Source organism: Corythoichthys intestinalis, chromosome 6 (genome assembly GCF_030265065.1).
Source record: "Corythoichthys intestinalis isolate RoL2023-P3 chromosome 6, ASM3026506v1, whole genome shotgun sequence".
Lineage (NCBI taxonomy): Eukaryota > Metazoa > Chordata > Actinopteri > Syngnathiformes > Syngnathidae > Corythoichthys > Corythoichthys intestinalis.
In genome coordinates, this window is record NC_080400.1 from 29,093,369 (window position 1) to 29,109,767 (window position 16,399).

The 16,399-nt window shown below is 39.1% G+C and overlaps 1 protein-coding gene across 6 annotated transcripts in view; it reads left to right on the forward strand.

Moving 5' to 3' along the window:
• Positions 1 to 16,399, forward strand: part of igsf9ba (immunoglobulin superfamily, member 9Ba) — a 126,444-nt gene that overhangs the window by 37,394 nt on the left and 72,651 nt on the right. For all 6 annotated transcript variants that reach the window (XM_057838603.1, XM_057838599.1, XM_057838601.1 and 3 more), the window contains exon 3: positions 4,478 to 4,624. In XM_057838603.1, the coding sequence (XP_057694586.1) occupies positions 4,564 to 4,624 (61 nt within the window). In that variant the 5' untranslated portion in view covers positions 4,478 to 4,563. The remainder of the gene's footprint in view (positions 1 to 4,477; positions 4,625 to 16,399) is intronic.

The following is a 16,399-nucleotide window of genomic DNA, read 5'->3' on the forward strand; positions in this document are numbered from 1 at the left end:
GTGCCCCCGTCAAAATGCATGAATGTACACTTTGCCGACACCAAGGCTGAGGAAGAACAGCAGTATAAAAACGACTATCTCATTCATGTACTGTATATTTTGGTTTTTAAACAACGATCAGGGTTTCAAATACACATGTGCCGGTATGACATTCTGACAGTATGATAACCTTAAGCAAAAATATCACGGTATCACGGTATTGCAACTACAGCTCTAAAATGTTTTATTTTGAGATTTTTGGATTACAAGGGAAAAAAAAAAAATCCATTGAACAGGAGTTTTATTTTTAAAAACAACATATTATCAAATTGGAATCTAAGTATAATATTAAATAATAAAACATAAATAATAATAAATAGATAAATAAAATACCCTAAATAAAAATACATTGATGCTAATGCTAATTAGCCACATTATCTGCCTCACTAACGAGCTTGCGTTACGGTATGTTTTACCACAGCTAGACACACTATACACGCTGGAGTTAACTCTCGTAGCAAGTGGGAAACGTTCATGACTGCGTTTACTAACCTTTGGTTTTGTATAAATGCAAAATCATATTGGAGATATTGCCTTTTCTGGTAGCCACCCCCCGCAAAAATGGTGTACACTTCGGTTGGCTCACCTAAGCCGCAGCTGCCTGTAACTTTCCTGAACCCGAAGTATTCCCCTGCCAGCAACTTTGTTTTCTTCGATGGGGGAAAAGTTCAGGTGTTTCATGTCCTCCATCCAACGTGCAGCACAGCTGACTTACTGACACTGAGCAACAACTTGAAGGGGAGGGGCGAGCCCTGCATTTTTGGTACCTAAAAAATAGCTAATACCGTTGGGACGGTATGACGAAATATTTTCGCGCTTTTGAAACCTTGACATTTCTGTACCACTGTATACCTTGAAATCGGTAACCAGCACATGCCTAGTTTCAAATTAGGGTATCAAATCACGATAACAAGTTTAGATAAGGCAGAGCGATTCAAATCAGCATTTGAAGGTCAAGGTTAGGATTTAAAGTGAGACTTTTCATACTGGTTGGGCTTTAATTTCATGTTTTAATACAGGATTATTGTTGGGATATGTTTTCCAAATTGCAGTTTAGACCTAAATTTATGGTTTGAAATAAGGTCGCAGTCCAGGACTATGGTCTCAAACAAGGGTTTGGGTTTTAAATTAGGGTTTTTAATCAAGGTTAGGATGAAAAAAAAAAAAATCAAGTTTTAAGGTTTCAAACCAGGGTTATGTTTTCAAATTAGGGTTTATCGGAAGGTGTAGCGTTAGAAATTAGGGTAAGATTTGCTGAGGGTTGCAAGCAAAGCTTAATTTGTCAAACAACAGTTAGGTTTTCCAAATTAGGGTTTAACTATAACAGAGTGCTTAATGTATAAAAATCGAGGTTTGAAGCAAATAATATTGATTCAAAGAAGGATAATAGTTTGAAATTTGAGTTTCAAACATTGTTCAGGGTTTTTAGAGTTTTTGAATCTAATCAAATCAAATCACACACTTCATAATGTATTGTTTGACATGACACGGGTCGTGGGGCTGATTCATAGGGGGCCTATCTCCGTCAAACCTGACCGAGTGGAAACACAAAGAGCTTTTTCCGTTGAAAATTCTTGTGAATAAATGCCTAAATCCCTGAATTCTTTATAGATATGGACGTAAAACAGTCTCAATTCTTGGTTAAAAGCAAAAAAAAAAACGGTGCAGGTAGCATTTATTTTATGTAAATATTTCGAGCTATGAGGCTAGTCAGTAAGGAAATTAGCGGCCACCATAAGTAAACAAAGAGCTTTTTCCGTTGAAAATACTTGTGAATAAATGCTTAAATCCTTGAATTTTTTGATATGGACATAAAAGAGTCTTAATTCTTGGTTAAAAGCAAAAAAACATGCAGGTAGCATTTATTTTACGTAAATATTGCGAAGTATAATGCCAATGCTGTAGCGGCTAATTTCTCCCATTGATTTTTTTTCACGTTTCAAAATGCATGCATGTTACGAAAAATATAATAATTACCTTGAATCCTCCAACAAATCAGTTTTCGTACTTTTACAAACCAAATCCAGCATTAGATCGCTGCATGTGACCGACTGCTAAAAAAAGAAGCGGAGTGTTTGACAGCCCCCTTCGGGAAGGTGTAACGGAGTGAATGGGGAAAGTGTCATGTCAATACATTATGACGTCTATGATCAAATTTATTTATATACCACTTTACAAAACCTGAGAGGTCCTCCAAGTGCTTTACAACAAAGCAAAATGTAGTACATGATAAGTTAAGGGCAGGAAAGTTCTATACAATTAAATGGAAAAAAATAAATAAGTAAAAATAATAAAATTGATAAAATCCCAACACATTAAAACCCTAAAAATGCTAGCAAGCTACCCTCATCAGGAGAAAAAGACAAATGAAGCCAAAGTTAATTTCATATTAGAATTTTACAACAGTATAAAGGGTTTCAAACTAGTTTAGCGTTAGTTTCAAATGACAGTTTCAGCTCTCTTTAACTCTTTAAAGTGTGGAGTCTTACCACTCCACAACAATGTTTGTGTCTATTTTTCTGTAATGTAATGAGCTGTATGATTGCTTAAATGTCAATGAATTTGTAGAAAACCCTCCCTTGGATGCAAATTGTCCCTAATGAAAAGATCTTTTCCTGTTAAACGATTCACTTTGTGCACCCCTTCCCAGGCTATATTATCTCCCTTTGATTACCGCGCGTGTTTGTCCCGCGGCTGTATGGAAATTACAGCATTTAAAAACATCTATTTTTGTGCCGACTCAAAGAAAAGACCGCATCAATAATTCAACCGTGCATCTTGTGAGATTTTTAGCGTCTGATTCTCAGGCTCTGGGACAAGCTACAGGCGTAAGATGATCATATATCTTTCAACAACACCTCGCCGGCATTTGCAGTCATATGTGCGGTTAAACCACAGCCCGCAGATGTGAAAGGGTGTTTTTAAGTAGGACCAACATTTATTTGGGTAAATAAAAATTTTAGTGGATGTGTTTGTTGATTAATTGCAAACAGTGAAGAAAAGCATTCAGTATAGTTCAGACCGTAGGCAAGAATATGATGTGAGGCAATACCGTTTAACTACAGCGTAGCCATTTGTCCTCTGTCCAAGATTGATTTGCAAGAGGGAGACTTCACCCTGGATTGGTCATCAGTGACTGTAATTCTAGGGCATAGGACAGTTTTGTACCTGGAGAACAGTTGGGTGGAGAAAAAAATTGTCCTCAAAAAGGCAATGAAGATGAAAACTCAAATTCTATCGAGCAGTTTGCCTGCACTTAGAAAAAAAAAAAATCACATATTATTTTATCCTTTGCCCAAAAATCATTAAAAAGGCAACTTCCAATTTTATATCTCTGAGATTTTTAATGATTCTATTTGTCTCAAGTTTCTTGTTGCAAAGTGAAACTGACCTCAATTCTGGGAGAGGTGCAACCAAGCAAATTTTGGGCGGTACATTGTGTTTCATGTGGAAGATTTCAACATGGCAATTTCCCCAATTTTCCTATAATGTTAATTAAGATGCATTGCGGTTCACTTGAGCAGCACCGACTCCCTTGATCTCTACAAGACACCGCCCGCCTCGACTCAGCACTTCAATGGCCAGCCAAAAATAGAGCTGACTTTTTTCAAGACAAACAGCCTTTTTTCCTCCTCCTGCAAGACTGCAGTCGCTGCGTTCCTATCCTCACCGTGACGCTATCGATTTTCTGCTAACAAAAAATGTCCCTTTCCCCCCCTAACTGATCGGCTGTTGGCCCATCTAGGCTTCACGTAGATGTACATTTCCACAAGAGAGAGTCGGCAGCCTTGACTCCGACGAACAGGAAGTGGGCGTATATTGTGTTTCACACATCAAAGTTTGCAAAGAGGCTCTATCTCAGAACCCTTGTCAGGCCCGGCAGAAGCAAATGTTTTAGTCTGTCGGGCTGTCAAAGGCGGCTGTGTGAGCAGCGTCCTGGAAGCTGTGAGACAGACAGCCGAGAGGCGGTGGATTTCGGCAGGCTGGCTTTCTTCAACTTCTCTCTTCCCTTGTGATTTGCTCCTTTTTGAATTCCAATTTAACCTGAGCTATGAAGAAAGAGAAGAGAAATAAAGTGTCAGACTGGACAAGTTGTATGTGAAACATATGCTTTCTTAGAGATGGAAGGCTGTTTTTCCACAGGGTCAGAAACCTTTGAATAATCTTAAATTAAGGCTTTTAGGAATTACTGCTAAGCAGCTGCTCTGTTTTCCAGCCAATTTCACAAATTTATTTGAGCTGGGAAATAAAAGTTGTTTGCATGATTTGCTGAGACTTAAGAGGATGCCATGAGCCTTTGTAGACTCTTATGCATGTGTGCTCAAGTTAGACACTTTGGATTGGTGGTCACTAGTCATGATCAGGGCATATCAAGCCAGCACATGAAAATCATCTCTTTGGAACATGACATGACTAATAACCTATCGTGCGTCCACAGGTCGAGCCTCTCTGCACGGGAAGGCCTCCCTGCAGATCGAGCCGGTGCGCTCAGAGGACCAGGGCTGGTACGAGTGCAGGGTCCTGATGTTGGAGCAACAGTACAACACCTTCAACAACGGCAGCTGGGTGCACCTCACGGTCAACGGTAAGTCTCCCGGCCTTTTTCTGTCTACTTTCAAGCCAATATAATACTGTACTGTAAGATGCCAGTTGAGGGTGATAGCCATCAACAACAGCATAATACATAAAGTAAGTGCTTACATTTTTTCAGCACTTAGGTGATAGTTAATGTTGTAAAATTATATTTGCATAGGGTAAACTGCAACTTTACTTTTTTGATATACTAAAATGTGGTTACCGGTACCCATTTTATGCAGTTAAATAATCCATGTGCACAATACTCTTCCTCTGGCCAGCACGCACCCTCCCACCAAGTTTGAAAAACATGTGAGTCATAAGCATAATAAATCAGGAATACCCTCTATGAAGAAAAACAATGTTACTGTGCCCTGTTCAGTGACATGAACCCTCTGAATCCTTGTATTAATAGGATGTTTAAACAATTTTAGGCCATTTGTTGGAGAGCCAGCGAGAACCAAAAGTGGTATTTGCCATGTGGCAAAATGAATTTTGCCATGTGGCATTTTTTTTGCCATGTGGCAAAATGGATTTTGCCATGTGGCTTTTTGTTTACCAAGTGGCAAAACGGATTTTGCCATGTGGCATTTTTTTGCCATGTGGCAAAATTGAGTTTGCCATGTGACATTTTTTTTTTTTGCATGCATGCATCGCCATCAATGGCATAACCTGACTTGGGTGTCAGTTGAATGTCAATGCGCTGTAATGGTAAGTGGATGGCCAAAAATCACAGCCACACATGTTTTTCTGCCATTTAAAATTAATGGAAAATTTGGACGTGCATAGCCGTCAATGACAAAGCCTGAGTTGGGTGCCAGTTGAATGTCAATGCGCTGTAATGTAATGAGTATGGTCAAAAATCACAGTCACACGTTTTTCTGCCATTTAAAATGAATGGAAAATTTGGACGTGCATAGCCGTCAATGGCATGGACGTTCATGGCCTGTAAAACTGCCCCCTCACCCAAAAAAATACCACAAACCAAAATCTATTTTGCCACATGGCAAAAAAAATGCCACATGGCAAAATACATTTTGCCACATGGAAAAAAAAATGCCACATGGCATGAAATTTCCATGTGAACACAGGCGGTGTTTCCTATGGGCAATGTGGGCGACCGCCTAGGGCGCAATCTATATGGGGGCGCACAAGTGCCCTCGAGGAGTAACAACAACAACAACACTAAAAAAATCGCGTGTTTCCACACTAATATCGCTCGCTTCGATGTCAAGTAGGTAGGGTGGGCAGCAGTGCGCCCTTTACTTTCATGTTAATTGATGCTTCAAGTCATATGTTAGGGAAGGGGCAGGGGTAACGCGATAGGTGAGGGAGCATCTACTCGTCACTGCAGAGTGAGTGAGCATGAAGGACCTCAATCACTGTTAGTGGATAAGTAAGGAGGGGAGCAGAATTCCGCATTCTATATAGCTTTTCACAGGCCACCTCATTATTTTTGTGACTACTTTAAGAAATGGTGATTTTTTTCCAAGAAAGTCCATTAATGGGTCTATCATATTCCTCGTTCAATACTCTACAAGTAAAATATAACATATATGCATCTAAAATAATCCTAAACGATTTTATTAGCAATTTTAATACTCCTTTTAGCAAGGTTACTTGGGTATGTGGTATGCCGCTGCGTACGTTCCCATAGCAACCAGTCATGTTACGTCACAAGTGCTGCATATTCTGAGAACGAGAATAGGCGTAAATCAAAAAGTAAATCCGAACTTTACGATTTTTTTTGGTTGAATTTGAATCATATTTCACATCACTTAATATGATACAAAATAATAAATGCAAGTCTAGTATAAAAAAAAGCTCATGCAAAATTGTTTAGTACTTAATTAATTTCCTCTTGAGTTATTATTTTTATTTATTTACTATTTTTTTGTATGTCTAATGATGTAAATATGTTGAGATGGTTATATTCTATGTGAACTAGTTGTTTGTATTATTTGGGATCTGTATGTTTTGTAGTGTTCAATTAAAAAAAAAAAAAGAGAGAGAGAATAGGCGTAAGCGTAAGGTGCGCATTTCGAGCAGAGGGGGCCACCCCACCTGTTTGAGGATTAATCTGTGCGTCAATGAACGAATGTAAGTATTTCCTCTTCATGCCATAAAGTTCTTATGATAAGTTAGAGCCGTTATCAGCGCGACCGTTTCGTGTTTTTCCTCTTACGTCGGCTGGTTGATCCCACTCGTTCTCGCTGCGTCGAGGAGAGCGTTCTTTGCAATATATTCGCATTGCACATTTGCTTTAAGAGGGAAGGTGTTACTTTAGCATCTTAAAATGATGTTGTACATCCATATGAGTGTAAAGTGCTTAGTTTTCGCCACTTTTATGGCCAAGATGACCGCACGCAGCGCGCACTCGAACCCGTCGCCCCCACCTTCGTGTTCATTTTACTGCACAAATATGTATGTGTGTCACGTGACTCAGAGTGAGTGGGCGGCGATCGGGCCCTTTTTTATTAGGGAATGGGACGTACTACGTCATTGTTTGGACGCGCCTCCATGCTGGCAATATGATTCACTTCCGGGCCGGCAGAGTCAATGCGGATTGTAACGTGTGGTAGTGCTAAGCTAACTCTTTCGGTGTTTTAGAAAGAAAATATGGGTGCTTATTGTTGCGTTACCGGGTGCAACAGCGTCTCCTACGACAAAAAAAGGGGTTAGGAAAAATGGACTCACTTTTCACCGTTTTCCTGCATGGAGGACCAAATATCAGATCACGAAGGTACGACGGATGGCTGGATTGCAGCGGTTCGTCGGAAAAGCATTTATGATCATATTTCTGCTGGAATGAGAGTGTGTTCCTGTCATCTCTACTCTTGTAAGTTGAACGCTTTATCCACTTTTGGTTTCAATACGTTTTTGTTTTTTTACACCGTTGTGTAAATCTGCCTCGGTAGCAATGCTCGCCTACTACGACTCACCTACCTGTTGTGTTCCTAGGTAAACCTGCTGACAACACATCCCGATTGGTCACCATCTCTCTTCTTGGATCATTTGACAAAGAAAATTTGTTCAATGGAGTGGTTCCATTTGTCCTGTGTCGGACTCAAACAAGCCCCTGCAGCAGACGCCATCTGGGTCTGCCCTTCTCGTCGATGAACTGCAGGCTTTTAACTTGTGAAAATGCAAGAACTTTAATGCACATATTTATTCTGCCTGGCTATTTAACTATGGCCAGTGACATATTATTATTATTATTATTATTTTAAACCACTTTGACAAAGACACGTTTCATTGTAATGTTGAATTTATAAATTCTATTATTATTTTTAAATTATAATATTCTTATTTGCACTTATGGAGACTTTAGACTGTCAATTCAAATAGTGTTGGAAAAGTTGCAATACCTAAAATAGAAATGCAAGAACTGTAAAGTACATATTTATACACCTTTATTTACCTAAGGCCACTGGATGTTTTTTAACTGCTTTGAAAAAATACAGGTTTTGTTGTGATCTTGTATTTATATAGTATATAGCTTTTTATAATGTATTATGTATTATAATATTTGCTGCCCCCTGCCAGAGTGTGGGCCATTTTGTACTAGAAGGATTTTAAACTGTCAGTTCAAATACTGTGTTGGAGACTAGTACTTGCAATACTTAAAATGGAAATGCAAGAACTTTAAAGCACATATTTATCCCGTCTGGCAATTTACCCAAGGCCAGTAAATAGTTGCTTTGACAAAGACACGTTTATTGTGATCTTGTATTTGTGTATTACTTATAATTATATAATATTTGCTGCCACCGTCAGAGGGTGGGCCTTGTTTGCACTAATTTAAAGATTTTAAACTGTCAATTCAAATATCGTATTGGAGAAATTGCAATACTTGAAATAAATCTATTGCAACTTATCAGTCCCAGTTCTTGTCTACAACACTGTCCAAAAATTGTCAATGCATATTCCAAATAGAATAACAAAATTAAGTCACCTGACTTTGTAATTATTACACCTGTTTATTATGAAGACCTGAAGTAAACAACAAGCAGTTACAGTTTGTCAAGAAGTTGTTCAAGTCATGTTTTGGTATTCATATTTTATTGACTTTTCACAACAACACTTGGGATCGTGTTTGTAAGAGCAGAGCAAACTGAAGTTTCAGCGTGCACTCTTCGCCTTTCCAACCTCTCATAACGCTCCGATGTGGTGCGCTTGACCTCAGAATAACCCAAGAAGAGATATGGTGACCAATCGGGATGTGTTGTCAGCATTTCATATGCAGGTTTTCCTAGTAACACACAGGTAGGTGAGGAGGAGGAGAAGGTTAGCATTGCTACCGAGGCAGATTTACACAACAGTAAAAAAAAACAACAACAAAAAACGTATTGAAACCAAAACGGATAAATCGTTCAACTTACAAGAGTAGAGATGAGGGGAATACACTCTCATTCCAGCAGAAATATGATCAAGAGAAATGCTTTTCCAACGAACCGCTGCGCCCCAGCCATCCGTCGTGCCTTCGTGATCTGATATTTGGTCCTCCATGCAGGAAAACGGTGAAAAGTGAGTCCAGTTTTCCTCGCCCTTTTTTTAGTCGTAGGAGAAGCTGTTGCACCCGGTAACACAACAATACACACCCATAATTTCTTTCTAAAACACCGAAAGAGTTAGCTTAGCACGACCACACGTTACAATCCGCATTGAGTCTGCCGACCCGGAAGTGAATCATATTGCCAGCATGGAGGCGCGTCCAAACAATGACGTAGTACGTCCCATTCCCTTTTGGCAAAATGAAAAGTTATCCGTCTGGAAATAAAAAAAGAAAGAAAAAAAGCAGAAGAGGAGAAAAGGAAGCAAGACAGCGGTGAGTGTACTATGTTACTGTAGTTTTATGTCCTAATGTAGTCGAAGCACTGCAGACTAGTAGTAGTAAACCAATTAACTGCCTTAACTTGTTGTAACTAGCTTGTTAGTGTTTGCTAACAGCATTGCAGCATGCTAGCGTTTCTTCATACATAAATATGTTACCTAGAACATTAAATCAGTGTTTAGAATCACCATACACACTGATCAGCCAGACTGATAAGATGTTACATGATTCACTTCTGTGCCAGAATGTTATCCTTATTAAGTAAAAGCAATATAACTTACCAGCTAGTCAGTAGAATACGGTATGTGTAAAGGTATGTGTACTAAGCACAATAATAATAATAATCTGAAGTACATTTTGTTTATTAAGGCGTGTGTGTAAATAATTAAGGATAGTGTGAAGTGAATGAATAATGCAATGGGGGGGGGGGGGGGGGGGCACTTTGAGTGTCCAAAAAAGCGCTCTATGAGAGCGAGGCTTTATTAGACTTTTATTAAATATGCTATTGCTACAAGTCCAACTGTCCCCCTTACTTGCACATGCTCAAAGGGCCCCATGTTGCCTGTTGCCAAGGGCCTCCGGGGACCCTTGCTACGCCTCTGGGCGGGGGATAGACTATCTTAATAAAATAACGTAAAAAACGTAACACATTCTTGTGTTTGATGGCGGGGGGGGGGTGCTGATGGGGTGGTTCGCCCAGGGCGCGAAAGTAGCCAGGACCGCCACTGCATGTGAATAATTAGATTGAACTTTCTTTATATATAAGAATTAAATCATGTCATAATTCATAGTAATTTGCTGTATTATTTAACAAAAAATTGTTAATCTTAGAGGTGTGCATCGGCACTGCCCTCACGATTCGATTCGATTACGATTCGGAGGGCCACGATTCGATTCGATTCAGAGGGCCACGATTCGATTCGGTTCGATTCGGCAGTGCATCACGATGCATTAAAATGCTACAGCAAAGCATATTTTTCCTGAATCATGAGGCAACACAAGCGGTCAGACATTAAACAACTTTTTATAGGCTCTTGTGTCATTCCTGGTTGTAGTCAAATGAAAATAGTAATATATATAAAAAAAACAAAAACAAAAACATCACAGCATTTAATTAGTGCTTTGAATGAGACTAGGGCTTTCTTTTTTTTTTTTTACACACAGTAGCAGCCTTTCATTTTTTACACACCGCATAAGTTTGGTCAAGTTTCCCACCAACCTCATTGAAGCCAAAATGTCTCCATATGCCTGCTTTCAATGTCTTTGGTGCGTCAATAATCTTTCGCGCGCCCTCTTTCTCCGCTTCAGCCATTGTTGTTATGTCTTATCTCTCTGCTTTCTCGATTGCTACTGCGCAATTGCACATGTCTGTGACGTTACTCCCGTGAGGAAGCAGATTTGGGTTCCTCGTCCCCCCTGCATTGCTTGTACAGTAGCTCCCTCTACAGGTAAACATGAGAATAATAATACAAATGGGGAAACCAAATCCATTGCATCACCGGAAGATTTTTGAACGGACTTATATATTTTAATATGTGCTGAATCGATTCGGCTTGTTGCCCGAATCGCATCGTCCATGGCCCGCATCGGGATGCATCGCCGCATCGATTATTGTTGACACCAGTAGTTAATCTTCATTATTTATTGCCATTGACCCAGAGTTGCTTTAAAAATGAACTAGTTTGTCACGTGCGCTCAAGCGCTAGCGTATTGCCTGATATTGCATGAGCCTTCACATCACAAAGTCTGTTCTGTCATGTGCCACCGTATTGCATCACACTCATGCATCACAAAGGTTTCCATCGTTAGGACTGTGCGCCCCTTAATATGTCACAAAGAACAACTGAGGACAGTATATAAGGCACATACAAATAGCATTCAGTGTCAGGTCGTCAGCGTTCCAGCATACACTAGCATGTCAACTGTCCATTACCGCTTGACTCGATTGTTTCTTTTGCCTGTCAACATCAATAATGTCCTGTGACTGCAATACGCAACTGGTTTCTCCGTCCCCTTCGTGACATGGTTTTACATGGATCACACAGTAACTTTGGCATATTACAACTCGAAACACTCAAACTAAAGAAACGGATCAACAACCTTCCTACTGTTTCAACGGCTTTAGTGTTTTTCTCGTGAATTAAGAAAATATTAAATTAAAATCAAGAATTACTTAAAATAATTTGAAGTACATATTCACATTAAAACTCCACTTTAGTTTTAGTATCACCATTAGCACCATTGTTGGCTTTTTGTTCATTTTGAGAAGCTTCCGGTCTTTAAAAAATGCTGTGAATGTTCCAGTGGTGTATGTTTTCATGAGACCAGTTTGAGCAAGCTCCATTATTGATTGTGGTTTGTTTAAGGTAGTAGTAAGACATCGGCTGGGATTGTCTATGAGCTATCAAAGTGATGACTGGGTGGGAAAATAACATCTGCGCCAATGCATTTCCCCATCAAGCCCCCAAGTGCATTAGTAAATCCTGTACTGTGTGCTGTGTTTTATGTGGGGAATGCATTTTGCCCAGGTTTTTATCAGGCTTTTTGGTTGCAGATGTACATGATGCTACTAAAGCTGGATTGCCAGCAATATGCAGCCATTTCAGTTGAGGCAAAGTTTGTGATTTTCGCACATTCTTTCGCAGGTTTTCTAACCTTCGATGAGTCATTCACACATGTATTTCTAGTATGTGAAATGTAAATATGCATGTCTTACAGCAGCTTGCAGAGTTCCCTATTTGAATAATGATGACAAGGTGCTGCATGCGGACTAGTGTACTGTAAAGAACCATTTATAAAGCTCACCAACCCCCGTATAATCACAGAGTAAAATATGCTGATGTGTGTAAAGGCTGAGTATGTTTTTTATTTTGTTTTTTTAATGGCGTCGGCATACGTTACATTAACACCGCCAAATGAGATTGTGCCCTTTTATGTTTCCACTGTATGACATCCTCTGTCCCACATGGGCAGTGAATAGGTCAGGCTGTGGCGTCCAGCGTCACATGTGCGCTTTTATGAATGTCTTGTTGTTGTGCAGGCATACTGCACTTTTGTCGCTTTGCCTCATCAGTATTCACGCTCAACTTCCTGCTGTGGATCTCCTCACTCTTGTTGTTGGATGTCTATTGTCGTCAATGGCAGCCAATGAATTCATGTCATCATATTTTCTCCTAGTTCAATTTAATTAGACACCTATCGCCAGTCATAACACAATCATTCTCTGCCAGCCCTCCCAGTTCAAACGGATTGGATGTTAGTGGTTGTCAATGGCAGCCAATGAGTCATCATACTATTTCCAAAACATTAGATCAGTTAAAGACTAAATTGTCGAAATGTGTAAATGCATAGTCACGAAGTCAGTGTATTAAAATCAGTTACATCAATGATTCTTTTTCTAAAACAGTGCAGTGAAAATTCTTTGCCACAACCGAATTTGAGAAGTCTGAAACCCGTTATTGTTCAAAATATTTTTATATTTGTGAAAAAAAAAAACAGAACAAAGCGAATTATAGTTCATTTTTCTGTTTTATCTTTTTATTTTTGTCAATGCTATAAGGTGCCTGTGACAGCATAAAAAAAAAATCTTAAACACCATTATTATGTGAATTAGAATCATATTTTGGGACGATTCGACTATATACAACAATTTGGTACTGCGCAGATGACGAGAAATTAGTCTTTTAATCTGCTGGTAGTCCTGCCTGTCATTATAGCACTCTAGCGCTCCCAGCTGGAGGATGATGTCGGCAGGTTTCAGATGATTTAGCGTTCAGCCTATTGAGGGGGACGATTCAGAATGAGGAAAATTGCGACAGAGAGCAGCAATATGTCATTGTTTAAATCTCTGTACTCCAATATTTTTACAGGATATTCTTTTTATCTAAGTATTTTTCCCGAATTGCTAAATAAATAGTATGGTCATGACGAATAACAGTCTTGTGCTAAATTGAATATGAAATACTAAAAATGCATTTATTCAGTATAACAGGGCAGAATTACTGCATAACGGTCAAAACTGTCGACTTCTTGCACCTCCCGAACGGTATTTTATGCCACTGAAGTTAGTCAGGCTTTTGTCATTTCCCTGCCCCGGCTTTGGAGATGGACGAAAGAGGGTAAACAAAGCAGGAGGCGTGTCAGCTAGCTGACATGCTAACCCAAACCCATCGGCAAGTTTTTTCTGTGGCGGGCAGGCAGTGCTTGTCGCCGGGGAGAGAAGAGGAAAAGCCGAAAATGACAAATCACACAAAAGAACCCCAACTCATGTCACACACACACACGGAGACGTGGTTGATTGTCTTCACCGATCAGCCAGCCCACGGCGGAGGGCAGATAATGCTCGTCGCCGGGGAGAGAAGGGAAAATACCGAAAATTCAAACAAAATAGGAGTAGTATTATCACCCACAAAATACAAGGCACCTCCTTATTAAAACGTTTGCCATGATCCTAGTATTTGACATTATATAAAACATGAAGCTCACTCACTTAGTCATCCGTCCAATGGTCTCTGGATTGTCGGACTTGTTTTGCCTATCGCAGTGAATAAGAATCTTTTGGAAATCCAAAAAGCCTCACAGCACTCTCCCTGGTGCAGCAACAAAAGCCTACAGCTCATTAGGCTGGCATGATACGAAAAATAAACAAATTAATCCTCAAAGTCAGCTGAATCCGCGGTCCATCTGCATGCTATAAAGCGATGGCTATGTTGTGAGATGCAGACACGGATGACGTCACATTTGCATTCTTCCTCAGCCCAAGACTGGAGCCGGAAGTCACTCATTTTCATAGTGCGGGATTTAAAAAATTTAATAAATAAACGACCGCTTCCACACACATCGAAGCGGTCCATTTCATTGAGGAGCATAAAATACCGCGTAAAATATGACATAAACATGCCTTTTTTCTGTCACAGGCACATTAAGATCAACTGGTGGGAAGTTAATGTCGCGAGGAGCTGGTAATCGCCAACCAAAACCGAAACCGCAGTTTTAGTCACAGTTCGGCTAAAAATTTTCAACCACTGAATTTTCAGTACATCTCTTGCACGAACCATCACACAAACCTAAATTATCGATGTTACGTTGTAAAAGCTTAATTTCCAATTTGTTCAGTGATGTCAGGGTGTCTGCAAATCATTAATAAATTTAACTAGACCTTTCAAAATGTTATAATTACTAATTATGATAAAAATTACAGTATATATATAATATTGATCCTTAAATTTCACATTCATATATCAGAAAGCGTCATAAGTATTTGATAAATGTGACATTAGTGTTTTGAATACATTTTTAAAAGTTATTTTGTTTAGAAAATCTGAAAGATAAACATGATGCATTGTTTAGCCCTTATCAAACCTCATGAATGAGACTTTTCAAGTTTTTGACTTACTTGATGCTGTTATGTGGACGAACATCAATGTTGGTTTTGGCAGCCCTTTTGATTATTGTCTTAGTCTTTTGGACGAAAATACTAATCCTAGTCATATTTTAGTCACTTCAAAATGTGTTCATCGTCATCTAGTTTTAGTCGATGAAATTTCATACAAATTATCCTGTTTTAGTCTACTGGTATTCAAAATGTTTTCGTCTGTAAAATTTAAAAGTTTTAGTCCAAATAGAAATTAAGGTTTCCTACAATTTCGAATGAACATAGACAGACGAGCACATATTGTAGCATCTACAAGGACAACGCCAACTTAGTATGATAATACACCCTCAGCCGGAAAGCTAGCACATTATTTTCAATTAAACCCACCTAGAAGCCGCGAACTATATGTAAAAAAAAGTTGTCCGAGTGTTTGAGAGGATGCTCAGAATGCTAAAGTTAATGCTAACGCTAAAGCAAATGCTATGCAAAGGCAACGAGTTACATACAGTATGTGGTGATCGCTCAGCACAAACCTAAGGCTAAAGCACTATTGCATATTCTCTCTTGCCAAGATAAGAAAACGAACCTTACCGTGCGTTTCCAAACAAGCAAGATGGGACTCCAGTGAGGAGAGTGAGGGAGAGACTCAGCATATCTCACATGACTGAAACGACCCAAACACTGCTACGATGCAAGCTGATGTACCCCACGTACAATATGAAAATGTCACGCATTAGTGAACATATGACAAAAACTATTTGCATTTTCGTCTCGTTGTCGTCTCGGCAGATGAAAACTGGCATTCGTCTCGTTATGTTCTAGTCTCCCAAGACATATTTTTAGCTCGTCACGTCATTGTCATGAAAAAAGTTTGTTGACGAAATATTTCCATTATTATCATTGTTGACTCTAACATATACCATCCTTGCTATTGTCTGTAAATATAGTTTTGATCAAATAATTGCCACTGTTAATTCCCCTTATCAGTCATCTAAAAATGTTGCCAAATGCCCATCATTGTTTCTCAATTTTCTCACTTCCTACTTTATTACTGCATTAACAAATGACATTGTAACTTTATGTAACCAGTGGACCCAATTGCCAGAAGATTCCAATACGACTAGAGAGCTACAGTAAGTGTTGTACTGTAACCGTAAATGAATAGCTCAGATAATGCAGTTTGTAACTATTTTTACTTTGTGCAACAACAATAACAACAATACAATACAAAACAATAGAACACGATAAGAAAATAAAATTGGGCCCAAACAGAAATAATAAACGAAATTAGTGTCTTTTGTTCAAAGGTCTTGTGATCACTTGTTTTTTCCTTAAACCTGTATAAGGTATTTATTCTCCAAAGTTTATATGGAATCCTGCCAGTTGATATAGTCCTACCACACTGAAGAGTAGTCCATGAAGGATAAAGGTACTTGGGTCTTTTCACGCTTGGAAGCCTGCCATCAAGTTTGCGGAATCTTCCACGAATGTTAACCCAGGCTCACAAAAAGACCAGTCCTGTTGTAGTTTATTTATTTATTTTTTTATTTCTTTTTTTTTTTTTTTTTTTTTACAAA